This window comes from Onychomys torridus, chromosome 4 (assembly GCF_903995425.1).
Source record: "Onychomys torridus chromosome 4, mOncTor1.1, whole genome shotgun sequence".
Lineage (NCBI taxonomy): Eukaryota > Metazoa > Chordata > Mammalia > Rodentia > Cricetidae > Onychomys > Onychomys torridus.
In genome coordinates this window covers 143,936,454-143,959,507 of record NC_050446.1, presented here as the reverse complement: position 1 = coordinate 143,959,507, position 23,054 = coordinate 143,936,454, and the positions used below count along the sequence as shown (strand labels likewise).

The 23,054-nt window shown below is 46.3% G+C and overlaps 1 protein-coding gene across 1 annotated transcript; it reads left to right on the top strand.

Annotated features, from left to right (window-relative positions):
- The first annotated feature begins 12,670 nt into the window (after positions 1–12,670).
- Positions 12,671–20,137, top strand: Cst7 (cystatin F). Its single transcript, XM_036186197.1, has 4 exons — positions 12,671–12,784; positions 17,785–17,957; positions 18,939–19,055; positions 19,703–20,137. The coding sequence occupies exons 1-4, from the start codon at positions 12,694–12,696 to the stop codon at positions 19,778–19,780; spliced, it is 459 nt and encodes a 152-aa protein (XP_036042090.1). The 5' UTR covers positions 12,671–12,693; the 3' UTR covers positions 19,781–20,137.
- The last annotated feature ends 2,917 nt before the right edge of the window (positions 20,138–23,054 follow it).

The window sequence follows — 23,054 nt, the reverse complement described above, 5'->3', positions numbered from 1 at the left end:
ATTTGGCATTTTCTAGAAGTGGACTAAATTGAGATCACTGCATTTGATCAATTACCCAAAGCAACAAAGACAAATGTCATGTTATCCCATATACTAGGAATCTGGGTGGTTTAGTGGTGGGCTTAAGTTAAGGGATAAAGGACTTGGAAGAAGATCGAAGGAGGGATGGGATGGAAAGACAGTACCAGAGTAGACCAGGCTTACATGATCAGAGTGTATGTGCACAAACATCAGTGAAAGTCCTTACTTTGTACAATTAAATCATACCACTGGAAATTTAAAATAAGAAAGAAAGCACAATTTTAAAGTGATAAAAATAAAAAGCAGTCATAAAAACTAAAACAGACAATTAACTTGGCAAAGTGACAGAACAAGAAGACAAACCTGAATTCAAAATTCCCAAATGCATAAAGTCACATAGCCAGAAAACTAAGACTCTGAGTGTCAACAAAATGGCAAGTAAAAGCTCACAATGTCAAAATGTGGCAGATGGTCAATGTCAAAGTCCAAACAATCACCAACATCCAAATATCCACTAACCACCCACCAACCTCCAGATCACCGAACAGCTCTCTTCACAGGACACAAACCAGCCCCGGGCAGTGCATGATATGGACAGCTGTCTGTCATTCCTCACAGTGACATGGCTCCTTGTGTGATCGGAGCACCAGTGGACCAATCAGCTTGCACAACCCACTGTGGTTTTTCTCACTTCTTGTCCCCATGGGCTATCTCTATCAATCGATTTTCATTTCACTGGACCACCAACATGACAGGCAGCGATGAGGAAGAAAGGCTTTATTTTGACTAATGCTTTGAGGGGGCAGGGAAGGCATGGTGGGGGCAGCTGGCGGCCAGGCCATGTGGTGGCTTACATAGCATTGGCACTCAGAGCCTCCCCAACGGTCTCTCTCTTCTTATAGCTAGTCTCAGAGGCAAAAGTTTAGATGGGATAATTTAAGAAAAGCTGACTAGAAATAAGCCAAGCTAAGGCCAGGAATTCAAAAGAAAGAATAAGTCTCCATCTATTTATTTGGGTGCTGAGTGGCAGGCTCTCAAAAGCAAAGAGAGAAAAAGAAAAAAGAAGAAAACCCACAACAGCTAGACCTGAAGAAAAAGGTATTCAGGTCAGTTCTAGCTCAGGTTTCTCTGGGCCTTACGTCTGAAGTGTATGTGTCTTCAGCAATAGGAATGTACTTTCCATCTCCAGGTGTGGGGAGCAACCACACCTGGATGTAATGTTTTGGAAGTCTCTTGAACATCCCTGATCAATAACTCAAAAGAGGGTTCTCATGCCAGTGCTGGGCGTCTTTGTTACATGATCTATGATTTGTGGGGAGCACTGTCAACCCAGATGGAAAATTTGTCATTTCAAGTATGTATGTGTATTTGTACAGTGACTTACATGTATTACAGAAAGTTTTAGGTAGATGGTTAATGGTATATTCATTATGACTTTCAATCATCATGTTTTTTACCCTCTTCTCTCCTTCTATATCAATCTCTCTTATTTGGAGCCTCCCCCCTCCCATTTTTCCCATTTCATTTCTTTTTAAAAACAGATTGCTATCCAAAGGATATCAGCCCCTCACTGACATGGTGAGGCTGTAAAAACACATTTTATTTCCCAAGATACCCTGGGACATTTACGAACAGGCACAGGACTATTAGGACGAGAGCTTCACTCCAACCACCCTCTAAGGCCTCATTAGCTTTTTCATTAGAAACCCTGGACATTAGAAGTCTGTGGATCTTACATTCAGACTGACCCAGAAAAAGAAATCTGTCATCCCAGAATCCTACAGAGACCAAAAGCCTCCTTTCCACAGATGTCAGATGTGGAACGTTTGCAGGGGCCCTGGCCCTTCCTTTTCTGAGGCACAGTGCCAGATACCGGGACAGTGATAAAGAACAGATATTGACATTTTGTGCTGCTGGTGGTTGGGAAGTCAAGATCCAAGATGCAAAACCAGTCAAAGTAGAGCAAGGGCTGCTTTCTAGATCTGTCCTGGCACTGTGTTAAGAATTCTCACACGGTACTGAGAAGAACTAAACTCTGTCTTTCATGCTGTGACAAGGAGCCCAAGGGCAGGGGTAAGATATTTACCATGCCTGATTTAAAAAAAAAAAAAAAAAAAAAAAACACCTCAATAAATAATGGCACAATTGACAGAAAGATAGCTGACAAATTCTGTGAGGGAATCATACCCCTTTTATGGAATGGAGTCCTTTTATAGTAGTTAAGAGGGTTAAAATATATTGTATGAATATGTGACATTTTCAAAGACTTATTTTTTTAAAAAAAATTTAGGTGTTATCTGACCTTGTCTCTTGGGCCATTTTTGGAGGCTCATGTTTAAGTAGCATTCAGGAGCCCACCATGCTGAAGTAATAATTTTGTACCACCACAGTCCTCTCTGTCACTGGTTGTTAGGGATGAGACATCAAGCATCCCTGGGACTTAGGTCCAACTGTTGGTTAAGGCATCACTAGGGTCTGACAGTTAGAGTAGGGTTTGCTCTTTATTTTTGGTTCTTTCATTTGTGACTTTTCTCTCTTTATGAAAGTGTGTACTGGCCACTAGGCCCAGGCAGGTGGAGGACACCCACAGGCCTGACTGGCACCACTGGGCTCGGGCAGGCAGAAGATACCCACAGGTCCACCTGGTGAAGCTTGGCCTGGGCAGGGAAAAGACAACCATGGGCCCACCTGGCATTGCTAGACCTGGGCAGGGGGAGGACACCCACAGGCCTGCTTGGTCTGCATGGCCTGGGCAGGGAGAAGACAATCACCAGTCCCTTGTGGTGAGTAAATACAGGGTGGGGAAATGGGAGAGAGAGAAGCAGAATGGTTTGTGAGCTGTGGAGAGAGGGGGATCTGAAGAAGTAAAGGTGGTCAGGAACAGGCTGATGTGGGTGGCCTGCTTGCCTTTAGGGGCCATAGTGATGTTCAGGCCTGGCTGCTTCCAAGGGCCATGTCTGGGCTGTGTTGATGTCCATGGATCCTGTTACCACTGAAGGTTGTGCAGATGCTCTGGATCTGGGCCACCACCTGTGGCCATGTTGGTGTCTGAGGACTGTGCCGCTGCTGGAGGCATGCTGCTCTGAGTGGCCTGTGTTGCCACCAGGGGCCATAGTGTTATCCAGGCCCAAGCTGCTGCCGAGGGCCATGTCTGGGTCCTTGGCCCTACCTCAGCCAGGGTCTGTGTCGATGTCCATGACTCCTGTTACCACCAAAGGCTGTGCCTGGAGTCTGAGCTGTCACCTGGAAGGAACCATGCTAGAGTCCAGGGACCAAGCTGCCTCCAGGCCCATGAAGAGCTGAGTGGCCTGCACTGCTACCCAAGGCCATGGTGACATCCAGACCCAAACTGCTGCTAAGGGCCACATCTAGGTCCATAGTCCTACTGCAATTGAGGTCTGTGTTGATGCCTATTGCCCATGTTAACATACAAGTCTATGTGAACCATACATGTTGAAGTCTGAGGGTCATGCTGAGCCAGTCCCACCCTTCATTGGTCCTGGGAGAGCTGGCCCTGTCCCTCATGGGTCCTGGGAGAGCTGACCCCAATGATCCTGGCACAGGAGAGCTGGTCCTGCCTCTCAGAGGAGAACTTGCCCCCACATTTAGGAAAGTTGGACCCACCCCTCATCTGAGGGTGATGGTCCCAGCAGCCCTGACTGACCAACTCAGCTACCACCCAGGCACATATCCCCAGAGCTTTGAGTTGGCCCACCCCAACATCTACCCCATCTATGACCTGCTAGAGCATGTAAAGAGACTGGTCTTGCAGAACCATAGCCTCAGGATCTCCATGACTGAGGACAACAGCAGGGTATCCAAGAGGAGTTTTGGTGAGAGTCCTGTATCGATGGTGTACCATAAGCCAGAAGCCTTGAACCTAACCAATAACTTACTACACAACAAACATATAAATATAAGTAAAGCTGTTTTAACAAAAGGGTCTGCAGTATGACACACCACAGCTCCCAATGGCACTAAGAAAAATAAAGACATGATGGGGAGATGGGAAAGATGGAGAAGCAAAGTGTTTGTTTGTTTGTCTTTGCTTTTTGTTGTTGTTGTGTTTTGTTGTTTGTAATTGATCTTTTTATTTTATTTCTTTTAAAATTTTCTTTGATGGTGGGGAGATGCTACAAGAGTGAAATTCCCATGCTGGAAAATGAGTAGAATTGGAATGCATGATGTGAAATTGCCAAAGAACCAATTAAAAAGAAAAAAGAAAGAAAGAAAATACACCCAAGATCTTTTATTAGGAAAACTATAAAACTTTGAAAAAAGAAATTGAAGAACAAATACAAGGAGTAATAGTCCCTTCTTGGCTGCTCTCATAGAACTGGAATGCTACCATGAGGACCAGCCTTCAGCAGCTCAGGAACTGAAGGGGAGCCAAGGTGTCACTAATCACTCAATCGACTTTCCTATCTGAGGGAGTAAAACTTAATTCTCTGGAGCCAGTGAAAGGGGGAAACACACACACGCACATGCACACGCACACACACGCACACGCACGCACGCACACACGCACGCACGCACGCACGCACACGCACGCATCCCTCCGTGTCAGGATCTCACCTAGGGTGCTGATGAATGTCAAGCTTTCAGCAGGTCAGAGAAACTGAAGAGGAGATACAAAGCAGGCAAACTACTGGACAAACAAACAGACACACAAGGATATCTCTGAGGGGCGAGGCTTAGTTCTTCATTTTATTATTCTTTTTGTTGTTTGTTCTATCTATTCCTTTTCTGTTCTGTTCTTCTACCCTGATGTTTCCCTTCTATTTCTTAATGGCTTCCTTCTACACTACTTTCTGATGTCTTCCTTCTAATTACTTTTATTTTTTTTTCCTTACAGCTATACACCACAGCAGAATCTTTCAAGCAATATAAAAATTACACTGTGGTTACATTCTATTTTTCAAGTGAATGATTACAATGAATATAAGTAAAAAATAGCATGTTTTCCATTTGCCTTACATGATTAAACATTTTATGTATTACAGGTGAAAATCAAATTATCCCCGAGAACCCATATACATTCATGTTCAAGGAACTTGTTATAGATTAACAAAGTGTAAGCAAGCAAGGTATTTTTCTCAGTCAGTTCTTTTACTGACAGACTACATTTTGTGGTTACAAAGAAAGGACCAATCATTGTATTATTTATCTCAAAAGATTATCTTATAAAAAAAAAAATCAGTCATTTCTACTTTAAGTCCTCAGGGTCCATACCCACTCATTAACAGTTTTTTTATTAAGTCATATCAGGAAGTGGAGGGCAGAAATGGATACAAGGAATTAATCACCTTTGATCACCAACCCATCCTAGCAAGAAATGCACATCAGCCAGCAATAGCCAGGCTGCCATTGTTTCTGGTCCCTGACCTCAACAGTCCCTCTCTCAACTACTAAAAGTGTGTCTTTCTAAACTTTAAATTATTCTCCAAGATTTTCTATTTCAAAGCCATTAACAAAAACATCTTGCCAGGTGGTGATGGTGCACGCCTTTAATCCCAGCACTCGGGAGGTAGAGGCAGGTGGATCTCTGTGAGTTCAAGGTCAGCATGGGCTACAGAGTGAGTGCCAGGAAAGGTGCAAAGCTACACAGATAAACCCTGTCTCAAAAAAAAAAAAAATCTTAACCTAACCTTAAGTCATTATTTAAATCTTTGTTTTAGCTATAACGCACACCAAAACCCATGAACACATCTCCCAACATTAAAAGAACTTGAGCTAGCCTAGATTCTGAGACACAATTGTTTTCCTTAATCATTAACCTAAACCACAGTCTATATGGCTCCTCAAGAGAAACTCAAAGTCCTAACTGCATGACAGTTCCTTGTTCCTGCTTTATCAGGGGTGGGAGGAACACTATATGCTACCTTTACCTATATTAATTTTCCCACCATACTAACCTCCATAATAATCCCTTACTACATTTGTTAAAAACCATTAATCATCAAGATTCTATTTAAACTAACACTATTATTATATAAAATCATTACTTCAAGTTAAACAGTACAACTTAAGAGGAAATCATTTTCATAATAATCCACAGGTTAAAATGCCCAGTAGAGTGGGATATTTCCACAAGATAATCACACTACATTAAAGGCAGTGGGGATCCTCCCACACCTATTTACACCATGCCAGATACCAGAGAAAATGACAGCAGCAAACATGTAAAGGCTCAGCAGTAGCAAGAGACATTCTGGAGCCAAAGCCCGCAAGACCTTGCCTATCCAAGATTCACCCATCAGCGCTTTGCTTCCTGGTGGGTCAACTTCCCAAAGTTCAATTGCCACTTGCTGCTCCTCTGATATGGCCACTGGCACCCAACAACTCCACTCAAACAGGAATCAGGAAGATCAGCCATCACCCAAATTCCTCTTCAGAAGGTTGGTCTGAGAGATGATGAGAACATGAAGTAAAAACTGGCCAGGGAGTTTTAGGGCAAGGCCCCTAGAAGTATCATTTCCAAGAATGTCTGTGATCCCATAAGTAGTTCTGTCCTTGCCAGAAATACCAGGAGGAAGTCCTGGTTTCCTGTCATCTCTACCCCTCTCGGTGTGACCAGGCACTTGATAGGTATGCCAACTGTGTGAATTCCCCATGCCTCACCCTAGTTCCTGCTGTTGATGCTATGAGAAGCTGGCAGACTAGCAGATGTACGATGGTACGACTTCCTGGAACCTGCTCCTGCCATCCAGGAGCTCTGCCTTCTTTCTCCTAAGCACCCAGTAATAAAACTCCTTTCTACAAGTCACCTCACCCATGAATTTCATTCTTCAAATTCACACAAGAACTCGGCACCACGGGAAGGTTCATATGACCATGAGTCTCTGTCAAACTCAAAGAAACCACTACCACCACCACTCCTGTCCACTTCAGGACAATGTGAGGAATCAAAACAAAAAGGGAAACAACTTGTAGTAGTTGAAACAAAGCAATACAACCTGGAAAGTCCAGTGACCCATCACAAAAGATCCACAGTGCAGTAGAGGATAACTTGGGTGCCTAGACTACCTTCCACCTTTGGATTAGGTCTCTGGGCTCCTAAACTACCATAGAGACACCCCTTAGGTTGCTGGACAGGGTCAGATCCATACCCATGTGACATCCCTCTTGCTGTCTAAGTGCAGGAACAATACCAAGGCAGCTGCCTACAATGATACCCCAAGTGTAGGTGGATTTTTCTGTCCAACGAGCTAGCTCTCAAACAACCGCATAGAGACTTCTTGTTAATTATGAAAGTTCAGCCAATATCTTAGGCTTGTTCCTAACTAGCTCTTATAACCTAAATTAACCCATATTTTTATTAATCTATGTTCTACCACATGGCTTTTACTTCTATCCCATTTTGTGTGTCCAATTCATTCTTTGTGTCTGGCTTATCCACCCTTCTTCTTCCCAGCATTCTCTCTGCCCCAAAAATGCTACCTAACTACTGGCTGTTTCGCTTTTTATTAAACCAATCACAGTGATATATCTTCACACAGTATAAAGGAATATTCCACAATATTTCCCCCTTTTGTCTAAATAAAAAAGGAAAGGTTTTAACTCTAACATAATAAAACTATAAATAATAAGAACAATTATGAGGCAAGAATTACATTTATAACATCTAGTCCATTTGTATTCAGAGAAAATACCCCATTATTTATTCTATCTTGATGAGTCAAAAGCTCTGTACCTAACTTACCTTTTATTGTAACTAAGGAAAAGTATAACTAACAATATAGTCTTTAACTTCAAGGACCCCAGAAGGTTATAATATTACCTGAGTAAACAGGAAGTGCAATACAAGCCAATTCCAAAACTATATAAATGATAGAGATATCTGGCTGCCTGGATAGTCACCCAAAGTTCCTCTGCAATGTTGGGGCATCCATTCTTTGGCCTACAGGCCTAGAATACCTGACACACTTTTCTACGAAGCAGGAATTTTGAAGGACTGTCCCACCTTATCTTAGCAAAGTCCAATAGTCTGTGTGTGTGTGTGTGTGTGTGTGTGTGTGTGTGTGTGTGTGTGTGTGTGTCCTGCTTGTCCAGTTTGTACAGCATACTGTCAGCAGTCAAGACAAGAGCAGCTTCTTGCCCAAATGGTTAGTTTTGCCACACTGAAAGCGAACTCCATATGGGGTTTCTTTGATACCCATCATCCTTTTATGAAGTAGATTGGTGCTGCCAGGAGCAGGCATGTCTCATTGTCATGAAAAGCCCTATGTTAACAAAACATTTTAAATGCCACATTCTGTAGGTCTTTGAAGTGTTTGAGACCATCTATCTATCTAAAATACATCTTTGAATTTACATACCTAACATGACTATAAGTTTGATTGTTACAGATTATTATCCTAAGTAGCTTTCAAGGACTAAAATTTTACATTTTTAAATGAAGTGCATAGGTATGATGTCTTAAAAAAGAATAGAAATATATATACAGTATAACAAAAAAAAACTTAAATTTGTATCAATACACAAAAATCCATACAATATCTGAGACTAGTGGCCGTACAAAAGTAGACTCAACAATCATCCTTTTATCCCATCATTTTTATACTATATCCCCTTTTCTCTTCAGAAAGAGATCCCTGAATCTAATCTCCTTTGTTCAGTTTTTTTCTGACCATAACCAATAACAATTTTGTAACCAACCCCCCTAAAGGATGACAAACATCTATAACCCACTGAATGACCAAAAACCAACCATCCCACTTCTTTGGAATGTAGGCATTGTGTTCTCTAGACTGCTTCCTGGGGATGCTGACATCTTTATAGGACCCTGAGAAAATTGAGATGGTGGTCAAATCCTGGCTGGAATAGTCTGTGAGGCTGGACCATCTCAATCAGCAGCCTTAAAGCTGCTCTGGATGCAGAATTCTAAGGAAACAGCAATAGAGACACTCTGAGAGAGAGAGACTGGATTATGTGGGCCACCTGTTTTTATTGGTGTCTGATCCCCTTGCTCTGAACACACATAAACTTTCAATAGTAAGATGCATATTTGCATTAACATAAGTATGTAATGTGTAGTGTACACAAGTCAGTTAAAGATAATTTTTTGTTTTATGTTTGAGCAGGTAAAATATACATCAATTGTTGTCTTGTAGGGTTTTTTTTAGGTTTATTTCTTTATATCTGTAGCCAGGATTTTCAGGGGATCTTCCTCATCAAACCTGATCCTTTTTAACCTTGAAGGAATCAAAAGGCTTTTGTTTTCTGTGGGGGAAAAAAAGCATAATCTCTTCTCCAATGCAACATATTTTTTGAATGCCATTTTGAAGTTAAGACATTTTAAATATATATAGGTTGGTTTAATTTAGCAGTTTCTATAATCCAGTGTCTCTCTGCAGCTACCATTTGTTCATCAGCAATCAAAAAATTCAAAGACAACATATGTTATATACAAGATCCAGACTCCCTGTATATTTACCATCTCTATTTAGCTTATTCTTTTTTTACTATATTCTTTCTTTAAAAACTTTATTTTAAGCCGGGTGGTTGTGGCGCATGCCTGTAATCCCAGCACTTGGGAGGCAGAGGCAGGTGGATCTCTGTGAGTTCGAGGCCAGCCTGGTCTACAGAGCTAGTCCAGGACAGGCTCCAAAGCTACAGAGAAACCCTGTCTCGAAAAACCAAAGGGGGAAAAAAAAACCTTTATTTTAAACTATTATTTTTTATACTCTTTTTCTTCTCTTTCCTTTTTTAAGCCTACACACATTGTTAAACACACTGTAACCTGTTTAGAAGTGTTTTCCATCTGAACCTGTTTTACTGCAGATCTGTTTTATCTGCATGAGAAAAACCTTAAACCTACTGTGTGGCTTAGTTCATGGTACACTATGGCTCAAGCATGCAGACAGTTGCTGGGATACATGTCTCTGTACTGCGGCCAGCATGAGAAACACAAGGAAGCCACATTTGCCTGTTTTTGTGTGTTTAAAACTTTTTTTTAAGCTTTCTCAGGTCTTATATAGATATATGTGGCCGGACATTGGGCGTCACTTGTAGGCAGATTTTTCTGTCCCACCAGCCAATTCCCAAATAACCACACAGAAACTTACTAATTATGAAAGCTCAGTCAAAGTTCCTAACTAGCTCTTACAACTTAAATTAACCCATATTTTTATTAATCTACTTCTACCATGTGGCTTTTACCTCTCCCCCACATTGTGTGTCTGGTTCGTTCTGTGTCTGTCTGGCTTCTCCAACCCTTCTTCTTCCCAGCATTCTGTCCCAAAAATCCTGCCTAGCATTTAACTAAACCAATCACAGTGACATATCTTCATACAGTGTAAAGGAATATTATACAACACCCCAAGGACATTTCTAGTACTCAAGGACATTCCCCATAATGCCCCCAGTATAGGTCCAGTTCTCTGGAGGCTGCCCACACAAGGACCCAAGGACAGGCCCAGTATCCAGGGGACTGCTTTAACACAGCTCCCCAGAGCAAGCCTTTTATCAAAATGTGTCTCTCATAATTCTCATGGAAGTGTCAGTATCCAGGGGCCCACAAATAGGCTGCTTCCCAATGCAGGGTCAGTACTCAGGAGGCTTCTGTGCTTACCTGACAGCTTCTCTCATGCTGGAAACAGTGAGGATTGGTAACAATGCTATTGACCTCACATGGCTCCTCGGACAGACCCAGTACCAAGAGGGTTATCCACATCTGCCTTCAAGGTGAACACAGTACCTACGGGGTCTGCCTCCTTGCTGAATTCAGGGCAGGTACCTTATGCTGTGAGTCACTAGAACACTGGACCCCATGTGAGGTCTGGTATCCAGGGGAAAGCTGCAAACTGCCCACCAGAATACAGGCTTAAAACCAAGAGGCTGTCTGCATGCTGACCTAAGGACAGGCCCAGTACCTCAGGAACTTCACAGAGGCTGACCTTAATACAGGTTCAATATCCAGGGTTGGCCCACTGAGAATGCCAGCTCTTTCACTGACAAAAAAGACCCATCAGAATTCACGGGCTCACTATCCCTGCTTCACTGGAATCTTCCCATATCCCCCATCTCAACTTACAGGATCCCATTCTCATTTCAAAAGCTTCCTGCAAAGCTAGAACTTCTATCCAGACAACTAGAGAATAAGATTCTGCATTTGGTTTTCAGCAATCTTAGCTTTGCAGCTGCAGGAGACACCGTTCTCCTCTGGGTCTCCACAGAAGCTTCCTGGTCCTTACGTAGCACATGACCTGGGAATTCAGATCCCTGAATTTGTCCTTTTACTACATCACACTGTCCAGCAATGTAAGGATCAAGCAGCCAACCTTGATCTACTGCCAGCTCCCTCCTAGACCACTGATGCTCTGGTTACTACTGGAAATACAACAGCCCTCTCCTATCTGTGGGTGCTGTGTTCTGACATACAACCCGAAACTGATGTCCAAAACTGAAGCTAACACTAACAGTGAATCCCATATACACTGGAGACCTCATGTTCCAGACCCTAGCAGCCAAAACTGAGGATCCCAAGGCCACTCAGGGAAGGACCATGGAGGCTTGTCAAAATATCCACCACTTACTGAATACCACCCACTATGCACAGAACTAAATACAAAACTACCCAAATAAACCTCAAAGCACACAGAAACCTACTGTGACCTCAGACTACATAGCTAGTCCATGTCCCACAGGCCCTGACTATTCTGTTTGGAATTCAGTAGGACCCCGCAGGACTCACGTGGAGCAGAGCTCCCCCTAGGCCCCCAGGATCTGATCATATCTACATGTCAGGCAGCCTGGGAGTCCCATGGGTCTCCTCAGAAGCAAGTGAGACCTAGGCATCCTTCCACACTATCTTTCTAGCCTAGTTCTGAGTGAATATACCTCCTCACACTGAGGCCAGTTAGAGCTTGCTCTACTCCTGCTCTGGGCCTTTATGCTAAGGAAACTCCCAATATTTCACAATTTCCCAGGAGGTAACTGAGGCAAACAGGTTGTTCCTAGTTTAACGACAGCAGGTGTTAGAAGCAAAGCCTAGATTCAGATTTAGATAGCTGGTGACAGGCACGTACTCCAAACCATGGGCTGGGCAGGAAGTAGAGGTATAGCCAGAATCAGACCTCTGTCCACACAATTTCCTCTCGTTTGATAGCTCTGAGCCTACAGTGGTGTCATGATCCATAACTCAGCTCACACGGTGCTGGGCTTCTCTCAGAGGTGCAGAAGCCACATGCCAATGCTCCTCCTCAGGAACTTTGGAAAGTATGGATAGCTTTCCTGCAGGTGAAATTCATACCAAAGGCAGCAGGGTTTCTTGTCTCTTGAGGAGGGCTACTTGGAATGACAGGATGCAGCAGGCAAGGGAGGCTGTAAATTTAGAGGAGAGTCAAGTGATTCTGCGTCTGAAAATCCCCTGGTTTCTTTACATCAGCACCTCCTGTGTGTGGTGAATGGCAGAGAACTGCCTCTCCCCCGGCAGAAGGCAGGGTGCTCATGGGTCTCACTTCTCTTCTTCCTTCCCCTGCAAATGATCACAGCTTGGAAACTTGTTTAAAGGAAGTGGTTGTTCTTGTGGCCCCCCATCCTGGAGATGAAGCACTTCTGGTTAAAATGATTCAACGAGAAACCACGCCCCCACTAAGGCTATCTCACCCTGCCCTGGTCCTGGGGCTCTACTTGCCAAGAACTTCTACCCTGTTAGACTTGGCCCACCACATGCTGCCCTTAGCCCAGGCAACCATGTGGCCGGCCATTCTGCTTGCCCTCTGCTGCCTGACTTCCGACACCCATGGGGCACACTCCCCAGGTAAGAGAAGGGTCATCTGGTCCCATCTTGGGGTGCTGTCCTGATCATCTTGTAGTAGCCCTGGCCTGCTAGTCTTGCAACTTTCCCAGGACACTCTTGGAGCCCTGGGAAAGACCCTGGGTAAGGGGCTCTGGATCCTGGCAGCAGCTACTTCCAAGCTGAACAGACATCTGGGATTAAGCAGGGTAGCAGCCACAGGGATAGGGAGAGCAATTTCTGTTCTGTTCTGTGCTAGGGCCTACCACAGAAACAGACAGAGACAGAGGCAAGGGTCTCAGTCAAACAGCCTAATCTGACAGTTTTTCTTTCCTGCCTGTGACTTTACTGCAGGGACCTCAATAAGACACTCATTCTACCCACAGTCAGCATGTTGGTGGCCAGTGAGGGGTGACACGGGGAGGTTAGCTGACTTGCTAGCCCAGCCATGAATGCCTGTTTGCCCACAGCGAGCTGGATATCTGCCCCTGCAAGCAGATTCAGCACACAGATAAAAGTTTGAGGGCTTTGCCTCTAATGGTCAGGAAAGCTGATAACTGACCATCTCCCACCAAAGGGGGACAGCACTTAGGCACAAGGCTTTTATCACTCTTCCTGTTTGAAACAGGCTGGGTCTAGTCACAGAGGATCAGGCAGAGGATTCGAGGAACACACAGTGAAAGGGAATACCCAAGAGACACTAGGGATGTGGGATTCCCCCATCATAGCAAATCAGGTGCCAAGAGATCAGTGGTAGTGTCAGTGGAGTGCATAGCTCAGAATCCAAGGCCTGCTGTGTTTGCTGTGAACTGGGCACTATGAGGCTAGGACAAGAACTGGGTGGGGGTGGGAGGGCAGCTTCTGCTCTGAGATAAAGACAAGCCACAGCAGCCCAAGGGGTGGTTGGCAAACAGGTAGCTAGAAGCACTGGGAGGAGGAGAGACAGACTAGGTCTCTAAGAAGCTAAGAAGCCCTTCCTGCCTCCCTCCTGTTCCTCTGTCCCAGCTGTCCAGGGAAACACAGGCAGAATCTGGGGGTTCATTCTACAAAGCCCTCCTAGCCTATGGGAGAGGCCTGGGGAGGGCACTGGTGCTGTCTCACCTGTCCTGGAGTTTCAATATTTATACTTAGTGTTCAGAAGATGCTGTACCTGCCTCCTCTGGGACCTAACTGAACAGAGTAGCCACATCCAGTGTGATGTTAACAGCATCAGACAGCCTTTGGGAGAGACATTTGAGAACTGTCAGTTCCCTATCTCTACCATGTTATTTTCCCACTAGTGTAGGAGACTGAAAGGGGTCCTCCCCATTCCTCCTGCTCAAGCAGCTTCTCTGGGTCACCTCCTTCAGGCCTCTCTGCCCCAGACCAAATGAACACCACCCTCACACTGGAACTTGAGAACACTACCACAGGCCCCCTACCTACCAGCTGAGGACTCTGGAACTTTCAGCCTGCCCTTTGAAACAGCCCGTAAACTGCTCCTGACCCGAGAGTCTTAGAGAAAGCGGATCGGTGATGATGCTCAAAAGTGTGTGGAGGCCTGGGGTACTCCTGACAGTACCACCCTGGCTTGCAAGTCTGTGGTTAGCCCTTTGCTCTGCTATGCTAATGAACCCCACCTCCACCCACTGGGGTACCACCCTTCCTGATGCCTCCAGTAAAGGCCTGAGCCGCAATATGGGGGAAGCTCAGGTCCCTCTCTCAGGACTCAAATAGCTGGGAACCTGGGCCCCTGATGGTGTCTGTCTGTCTGTCTCTGTCTCTGTCTCTGTCTGTCTCTGTCTCTCTCTCTCTCTCTCACACACACACACACACACACACACACACACACACACACACACACACACCACCTCCCCTACTTCCTGTGGGATTCTAGAGCCTTCTGTGAGCCCAAGGGCAACAGGGAGACTGACTATGTCTGATCTGAGCACATGGCTTGACTCTATACCCAGGAGTTAAACTGCCCAATACCCACATGTGGGGCCCAGGGAAGGATCCCCAGTCTTCAGACTTTAGGAAATTGCCACATTCAATTGCTGTTGGTGAGAATGGGGAGCCTTCTTTCTCAATGTATCACCTCTTCCAAAGTTCCCTGCTGCTGGTCACCCTCCCCCTCATCCCCTGCCCCTCTCCAGTAGGACTTGCAGGAGACTTGTTTGCTAAAGCAAGAAACCTACATGTGCCAATTCAGCCACCTGCTCCCCACAGCAAGGGCTAGGGGCATAACTAGGCCTGGGTATGATAGATTCCCCCCAGAAGGCTCTGGAAGCTGGTGCAGGCTTGGTCTGGGCCTGAGCAGACCACTGGCCCAGGCTGTGTGCTAGGATTTTCAATGAATACGTTTGTCCTCAGAGATCCTTACCATGGTCATATTGTACCTGATATGGTCCTGAATAATACTGACACGACTGCTTCATGCCAACTGCCTCATTTCTTCCTTCCCTGAGAGGTCAGTGTCAGCATCATCCCCATCACAGATGGGACATGGAGGCTCAAAAAGGTTAAGCAACTGGCACAAGCCAGCGCAGCCAAGGACAACAGACATTCTAACCATGGGTGTGTCCCAGTTGGTAAAGACAGAATTAATCCTGTCAAGTATCAGCACCCATGCATGAGGAAGCAATACTGCCTCAAAGCAGCCCACCACACCGTCACAACTCAGGGCCTCAAAGCATTAGCGTGACCCTTAGAACTCATGGCAAAGACACAGACTTGAGGGGTTTTGCTGGTATAGGTGAGGGACCCTAGGAGGTACAAAGTATGGGTGACTCACCTGCAGCTGAGCAGAGCCTGGCATTTACTCCACCACCATCCCAGTCCTCAGACTTTCTCTGGCTTCTGGAGAGCATGCTGGAACAGTCCAGAGGTCACTGGGTAGGATCTAGCTATGACCAATCTACAGACCAGACCCAGTCCCAAAGCCCTACTGAATAAGAACACTAGCGGCATGCTACTTTCTTAGGATAAAGGATAGTGGCCCATGTCTAGGAAGCCTGGAGGCAGAGATAATCTGTAACTGAATCTTGTGTCTCTAGCTTGGGACCCTTTTTCCAGGAGACCGTTTGGTCACGCAATGGGATGCCCCAAAGACAGGTGTCCAATAGACCATGACTTTTTTACTTTACCACCCTCCCCTTGGCCCACATAAGAAGACCTGTAGTGAGCTGCAGATAGCGGACTATAGATGATGCTTGCCATGCTGGCTGGCTCCTCTCATTCAGGTTCTAATAAGCAATGGAAACAGCCTTCTGCAGTGCTTCACTTACGGTTCTCTGAGACATCACTGACATCCAGGAAGGACCTCCTCGCTGACCCGGGCTATCTCCACCTCTCATGTACCAACAGGCCTGACCACCCCACTCTGAGTATCACGATTCTAGCAGCCACACAGACAGACAGCATGCTTTAAAGACCATGTTCAATATAAAGCCCAACTCCTTCCCTGGCCTTAGATGCTGAAACCTTCCCCACAAAAGCTCCACAGAAGCTTCCTGCCTTCTGATTCTGAGGTGTCATCTACCTACAGTATTAATCCCTAACTCCCAGGTCAAGGTAAAAGGCATTTCTCCCTCCACTTCCATTGGGCCTTAATGAACTACTCAGTCACTGGCATGCAGGAGCACCTTGTCCTCCAAGGGAACGTGGGATCTGGGATCTACGGTTGCTATAACAACACAGCCACGACAGCCAGCACCTGCATCTCGGTGTCTAGCTCCAGGCAGTCGCCAGCACACTAATATCTCAGGCAAGTCTTAAAAAGATAAGTGTACCAATCTACAGCCCTCTGCCCCACCCCCCACCTGCCTCGAGCTTTTTATTTTTATTGCATTTTCATTTGTAATCACTTATTTCTGTGTGTGAGCACATGCGGAAGACCCCCGAGGTCAGAGAACAACTTGAGAGTAGGTTCTCTCCTTCCACCAGGATCAAACTTAGGTCATCAGGCTCAGCAGCAGGCACCTTTACCCAGTGAGCCATTTCCTCAGCCCTTTTCCATTTCCATATGCAACTCATCCCTGACCACTGAAGAAAAAGTTAAAAATAAAGAGAAACCCAAATTCAAGACATTAAGAATCACAAGCCACTTTCTGCTGTAGGGAGCCAACTGGTTCACTGATTCTTATATTTTCCTAGTAAAAAAAAGTCCAGACTCTGAAGCTAATTGGCCAAATGCAAATACCTGGCCAAGCCCTGCTCCCCTCACTGCAGCCACCCTGGCCTCTGGGATCCTGGGAAATGATCCCATGAATGAGCTGGGCAAGAGACTGAATCAGGGTCTCCAGTGAGGTGGCTCTTCAGGATCAGTTAGCCCCGTGCCTCTGGGAGCAGGAAGTCCCAAGTGGGAAGTTAGGATTCCAAGTTCTACCTGGCTGTAAGACGGATGCCCCTCATACTGTTCCCCCATTTTTTACACATAAATATGGACTCCTTGGTACGGGAAACCAGGTCTAGGTGGAAACCAGTTGACACCCTCTCACGCCCACAGCACACCAGGCTCTGTTCCCAAAACTCATGGGATAACATCCACTCAGCGGGAGGGAGAAGATGTGTATACCGGCAGCTCAAGAGTCACAGGCTGTGCTTAAGGTGTGCCTGAGCAGACATGGACAGACCACTCTGATGAGGTGCGGGGGTGCAAGAGGGACACTGGGGGAGTACAGCCAGCCTCAAAAACCAGTCTGGGAAAATTAACACATTTCCTGTCTGGAGTTCTACTGCCTGGGACCCCATGTTGAAAATAAACCTGGGTTCTGAAAAAGGCCGTGTAAGCAGAGGCTAGGGGACAGGAACTACCCTACTGGACAGTCCACGGCATCTGTCCTCAACTTCAAATAAAGAACATAATGAGGATGCAGAATACTCGGGTGTCGGAGTAAACAGGAGGCAGGCACAGGTGACGGTGGAGGAGGAGCTAGGGCCACACGGCTGAGAGAACTTGGGTACCACCAGGGGACGAGGCACGCCCCACTGATCCAGTATTCCTCTGACCTCGGTGTTTTTCCTGGTTCTTTTGTTTCTTTCAGATTTTTGTTCCAAAGATCTAAACTCCAGTGTGAAACCAGGATTTCCCAAACCAATAAAGACCAATAACCCAGGAGTGCTGAAGGCGGCCAGGCGCAGTGTGGAAAAGTTCAACAACTGCACAAACGACATCTTCCTCTTCAAGGAGTCCCGGGTCAACAAAGCCCTGGTACAGGTGCGGAGGACCACCAGCTGGCACCCCAGGACAGCCCTGCCTGGGAAGCTGGGCCACACTACCTACAGCATCAGGGCAGAGCTGTGCTACAGCTGAGGCCAGTGTCGCCCAGAGCTGAGCATGACAGCCGGGGCAAGAGTCCCTCAGTGGCAACAAGAAATGGCAGCGGAGGAATAAGGGTCCTACAGTGGTGTGCTGAGGCTGACAGCCCGGCAGGGAGGGCACTGCAGTACTAGTCAGAGCTGCCCCACCAGGGTCCAGGGTCTGGGTCATCTCCTGTCGTCATTCCTCACCCACAGCCCACAAAGCCACTGGACTAGTTTCCCTCTGGACTTACTCACTTTCCTCCTAGAGCTGGGCCCGCTCCCTTCTCAGACCCACAAACCCACTCTTCCTCCAGCCCGCTCTCAAGTGCCACCATCCCAAGCCAGCCTTCTCAGTGACTGATTATATCCACTCAGAACTTCCTTCTCCAGGAACCCTAGGGGGAAAAGCCAGCCTTGCTAATCCTTGTGTCCCAAAAACAAGTGTTGACGCGACAGGGGGAGACACCTGGCAACCTCTCACTTGCTGTACATAAAGGCCCTGCGCAGCACTCTGCTGACACGTGGAGCCAGCTTTAGGAGACGGTGCTGGGGCCTGCAGGGAAAAGGCTACAGAAAGGCCTGCTGAGGATGACGGTTTCACAGTGTTCACGTTTGTTCTGGGCCACGCACAGAGTCAGGACAGCCTCGATAGTCTTCTTTTGACAACTATAACTCTGTAAGGGTGTAATGTATCAGAAAGGATGTATTAGGAACACTCTGGTGTGTAGAACTATCAACACCCCAAGGACCAGCCTCAGACAATCAGATCTCTGGGCCTAAGTGCCCACGGTCCCCCATGGGACTCTTCTACCTCACTCCTTACCAGCTGGGGAGGCAGTGAGGCCCTGGCATCCTATGCCAAGTAATCTAGTTCTTGGGTCTTTGGTTTCTTCAGGTGGTGAAAGGCCTGAAATATATGCTGGCGCTGGAAATCGGCAGAACTACATGCAGGAAGACCATGCACCCCCGTCTGGACAACTGTGACTTCCAAACCAACCCTGCCTTGAAGCGGGTAAGATAAAGGTCTACTGAGTCCTGCCCACCCCCAGTCACCCAGCTCCCCTTTCAGATCCTTCACTGGCAACACATCTCCACACCTCGTTCCCAAGAACACATGACAGCAGAGGTTAGGCATGCTCTCAAGGGACACAGGGTTGGAAGGCAGAACCCTCCCACCCCTCACATGACCTATACCTCCAGACTTTCACTTCCTGAGGCCTCTTTGTAAAGAAAGAATCTGAATTTGGGATAGGGACATTACAGCAGGTAAAGTTTTCAAATAATTCAGAAATCATATGCAACATAGGACATGATATGTATATAATATACATATGTGCTGTATTACTATGTATTATCTCTCTACAGAGAAAGCAAAGGCTATGTGGGAAACTTTAACAAGTCATAACTGTAGATGAGAAACATATACTCTTAAATCACTCCAACTTTTAGTAGGTTTGAAGATTTTCAAAATAAAAACTGAAGGTGGGTAAGGGAGACTGCCTCAGCAGGGAATGCATGTGTACGCATGCATGCACATTCACACACAGCTCCCAGTTGCCTGGCATGCACAAGGGGTACTTGCTAAAAGAGCTGCCCTGGGTGGACAGGGTCTCTGTGGCAGCTGGGGTTCTCAGATAAGCCCTTCCTTTTTTGTTTCAGACTCTGAACTGCTACTCTGAAGTCTGGGTCATACCCTGGCTCCACAGCTCTGAAGTACCTGTTCTCCGCTGCCACTGACTTCTGTCTCTTCAGCAAGACCAGGGCTGTGCCCCCTACTCCCTACTTTCCACCCCAGCCTGGCCACCTTGATCCTCAGGGCCTTCTCACCAGTAAGCAGATGGAAGTGCCAGTGGGTCATCAGGTGATGAGAATGGGTGAATGTGGTGCCCTCCTGGCCAGATTAACTGTATTCACATTTTCTTCTAAAATTGATTCTTCTGGTGCTGCACACCCAGATTCAGATAGACAGAATCCTTTGATGGCATTACTGGAGCATGGGTAGAGCAAAGCAGATACAGTCAACAAGGTGGCAGTAGTGTGGAAGGCTTCCTGATAACTGACTGAACAGATTCTGAATCCATCTCTTGTCTACCATTAACATCACACCACTGTTAATAATGAGAGTGGTCTATCATAAATAAAAAACTAATATCTCAAAGCAATACTGTGTATGTTACCCTTTATAGGAACCCAGGAATGTGGGCAGCCTGGTGAATTTAGCCTCAGGAGGCTTCAGGAGGTGATAGGCTGTAAGCACAAGCGTGCTGAAGACCTAAGCAACTGGCCCAGACCTTCTCATCAACAGGGTAATAGAGAGGAAGCATTTCTGAAGGAACAGGGCCTCTACTCAAGTTCTCTGCTGCCTTGAGAAGACTAATAGTTTGGGAGTGCTCAACACAGAGTAGGGTAAATGATGGGACCCCTCAAAGCCATTCACTGGAGACAGAGCACAAATGGAGTCTGGATGAAGGGGCTCGGGTGGGGATAGAAAGGCTGTGTGGGCCCTGGGAGAAGGAAGAGGCAACCAAGACTTGCAGGGCACTGGAAACTTGGGAAAAACAGCAATGGAGCTTGAGCAAGAAGATGTACAGGGACAAAGCAGAGGGTAAACCCAGAATGGGCAGGCAGCCGGGTCTCAGAGCCCTCATTCGGAGTGAACCCTGATTGAGTACCAAGGAGTCCAAGGGTGGACAGAGGGGCTACTCACTGGACTTCTTCTCTGGGCTCTCCTCAAACTATGAATACAAAGCAGAAAGATATGGGCACCTGGAAGCAATACAGACTTGATAACAAGTAAATGTGCATGGCAATGTAACTGCTGTAACCCTCCCAAAAGGACAGCACAGTGATCTGCCTTGGCGTCCTTCAAATTCCATCTTATTTTTGTCCTGACCACCTCCAGGCTATTTTAACTCAGGACAGTGATGGCAGCAACGCCACAAGACACTGACTTCTCTTGGCAATTTGTGGAGCCACAAAAGCCAATTTTTGAGAAAGGTCCTTGACCCCACATATAACCAAATAGAGTCCCAGGGTGCACAGCCAGCGTCCTCAGGATGCAGCTGTGTGATTCAGTCCATGATAAAGCAGTAGGTGAAGGGTCCCCTGTCCTGGTTTTCCTAAGTATCAATGATGGCACATCAAGGTGTGGTCTACCTGCTTCCCCTTAGCCATCAAGAATCTTGACAGAGTTCAGCTCTGATGTTCTAGAGCTTTCTCCAGCCATACCCTTGCCACACATTCCTCACCAGATACATTGTGCCAGCTCCATGACTGAATACTTCAAGTATCTGCTTCTGCTGAGTTAGAAACCCATGCAGGTGGCAAAGTGAGCTGACCTACAATTACTGCTCCAAAAACCATCACTCTCACCCCTGCCCGTGGGAATGCCTCATACCACTGTTGCTCAGGCCACCATACACACTCTAAGGCATCTTGAGGGACTCTGCTATACCACCAAGGTCCTGGCCCAAGCCCATGACCTAAAAACTGCAGCAGCCACTGCCTCAAAAGCCTTAGGAGGCCACTTGTCTCCTGTCCAGCTTTACAGAACATTCCTCATTTATTAGAACAAGGACTCCAGCTCGGTCATGTTCTGGCTGTGACACTGAGCAGTCACTAACCCTTGAGCCTCAGTTCTCATCCGTACAAGACCATCCATTCCTGCACCACTAATTCAACATATGCACACATAGCTTAGCTACTCAGGAGCCGAGGGAGAAGAATGGCTTCAGCCCTGAATCCAAGACCAGCCTCCACATGTAGCAAGACCGTATCTCAAAAAAATCGGTAAGACAGTATATGAGAAAACTTCCAGAATTATACATAACTGCTCTGTAAGGATATGTTGACCATAAAAATCTCAAAGGCATTTCATTGCAATGTCAAGCAAAAACTGACTCTTAACAGAGTTTTGAAACAGTATTGGGGCAAATTATTAATTACCTTATTTATCTTTTTATTTGTTTTTCGAGACAAAGTTTCTCTGTGTAGCTTTGCGCCTTTCCTGGATCTCGCTCTGTAGACCAGGCTGGCCTCGAACTCACAGAGATCCGCCTGCCTCTGCCTCCCAAGTGCTGGGATTAAAGGCGTGCACCACCACCGCCCGGCACCTGGTTAATCTTATGAGCATATTAATAACTCATATTAGAGAAGATTCCCTTTATGTTTACAAGAAAAGCATGCCACATATTTAAGGCTCCTAAGACAACAGTCTTTAGCACCAAATAGCCAATAAACATAGGAAATGACGCTTGGGAGCCGAGAGCAACAGTGAGTCAAAAGCCAGAGTCTTTGTTAAAAATTCAAAAAAATGCCAACTTCAGGAGGGAGAACTCAGCCCTAACGGCCAAACCCTGCAGTTCTTACAGACGCATTCGTATTGCCCAGGTATTCATGCCTGCCTGACGGGACACACCACTGTGTTACATGCTGCTCAGCCTTCTTTCCTACAGTTCCAGCAATAGCACTGACAGTTGTTTAGCTGAAGAAACACGGGCTGCACTCACTGGTCGGAAGCCCGTCTCACCACAACTCTACTGTTGCTCCATTTCTACAGACCAGTCCCGAGGAGGCGACACAAGATTGGGAAAGACAACTCCTCAGACCCCAGCCACTTCTCCAACTGAGCATGAGCAGTGGGGGAGGGCAGCCACGGTTCTCACTTACCGCAGCTACTGACTTTCTCCAGTTTTACATCATTAACTACTCAAATTTCTTTTCTGTCAAATTATTTCAAACACTTCCAAAGACACAATCTTTTCAGCATTCTGACACCCAAGGAGAAAAGAACCAGGAACCAACAGCGGAGTACATAAACAGGAGCAAAGGCCAACGGCGACTTACCTGGGATCAATCAAAACTGGGAGACACCACTAGAGGACCCTGGGCGCCCTAAGAGGTCCCCTTAGCTTTATTCTAAGCAAACCAGATGGCTGCTTGGTCCTAAAACAATACCTTTACCAAAAGTTTTCATACTGACACTGTTAAGTAATTAAAGCAGAAAAATAAA

Coding starts and splice junctions, on each gene's coding strand:
- Cst7 (XM_036186197.1), top strand. CDS start 12,694: ATGCTGCCCTTAGCCCAGGCAACCATGTGGCCGGCCATTCTGCTTGCC. Junction 12,785..17,784: donor CCATGGGGCACACTCCCCAG/GTAAGAGAAGGG, acceptor TGTTTCTTTCAG/ATTTTTGTTCCAAAGATCTA. Junction 19,056..19,702: donor CCAACCCTGCCTTGAAGCGG/GTAAGATAAAGG, acceptor TTTTTGTTTCAG/ACTCTGAACTGCTACTCTGA.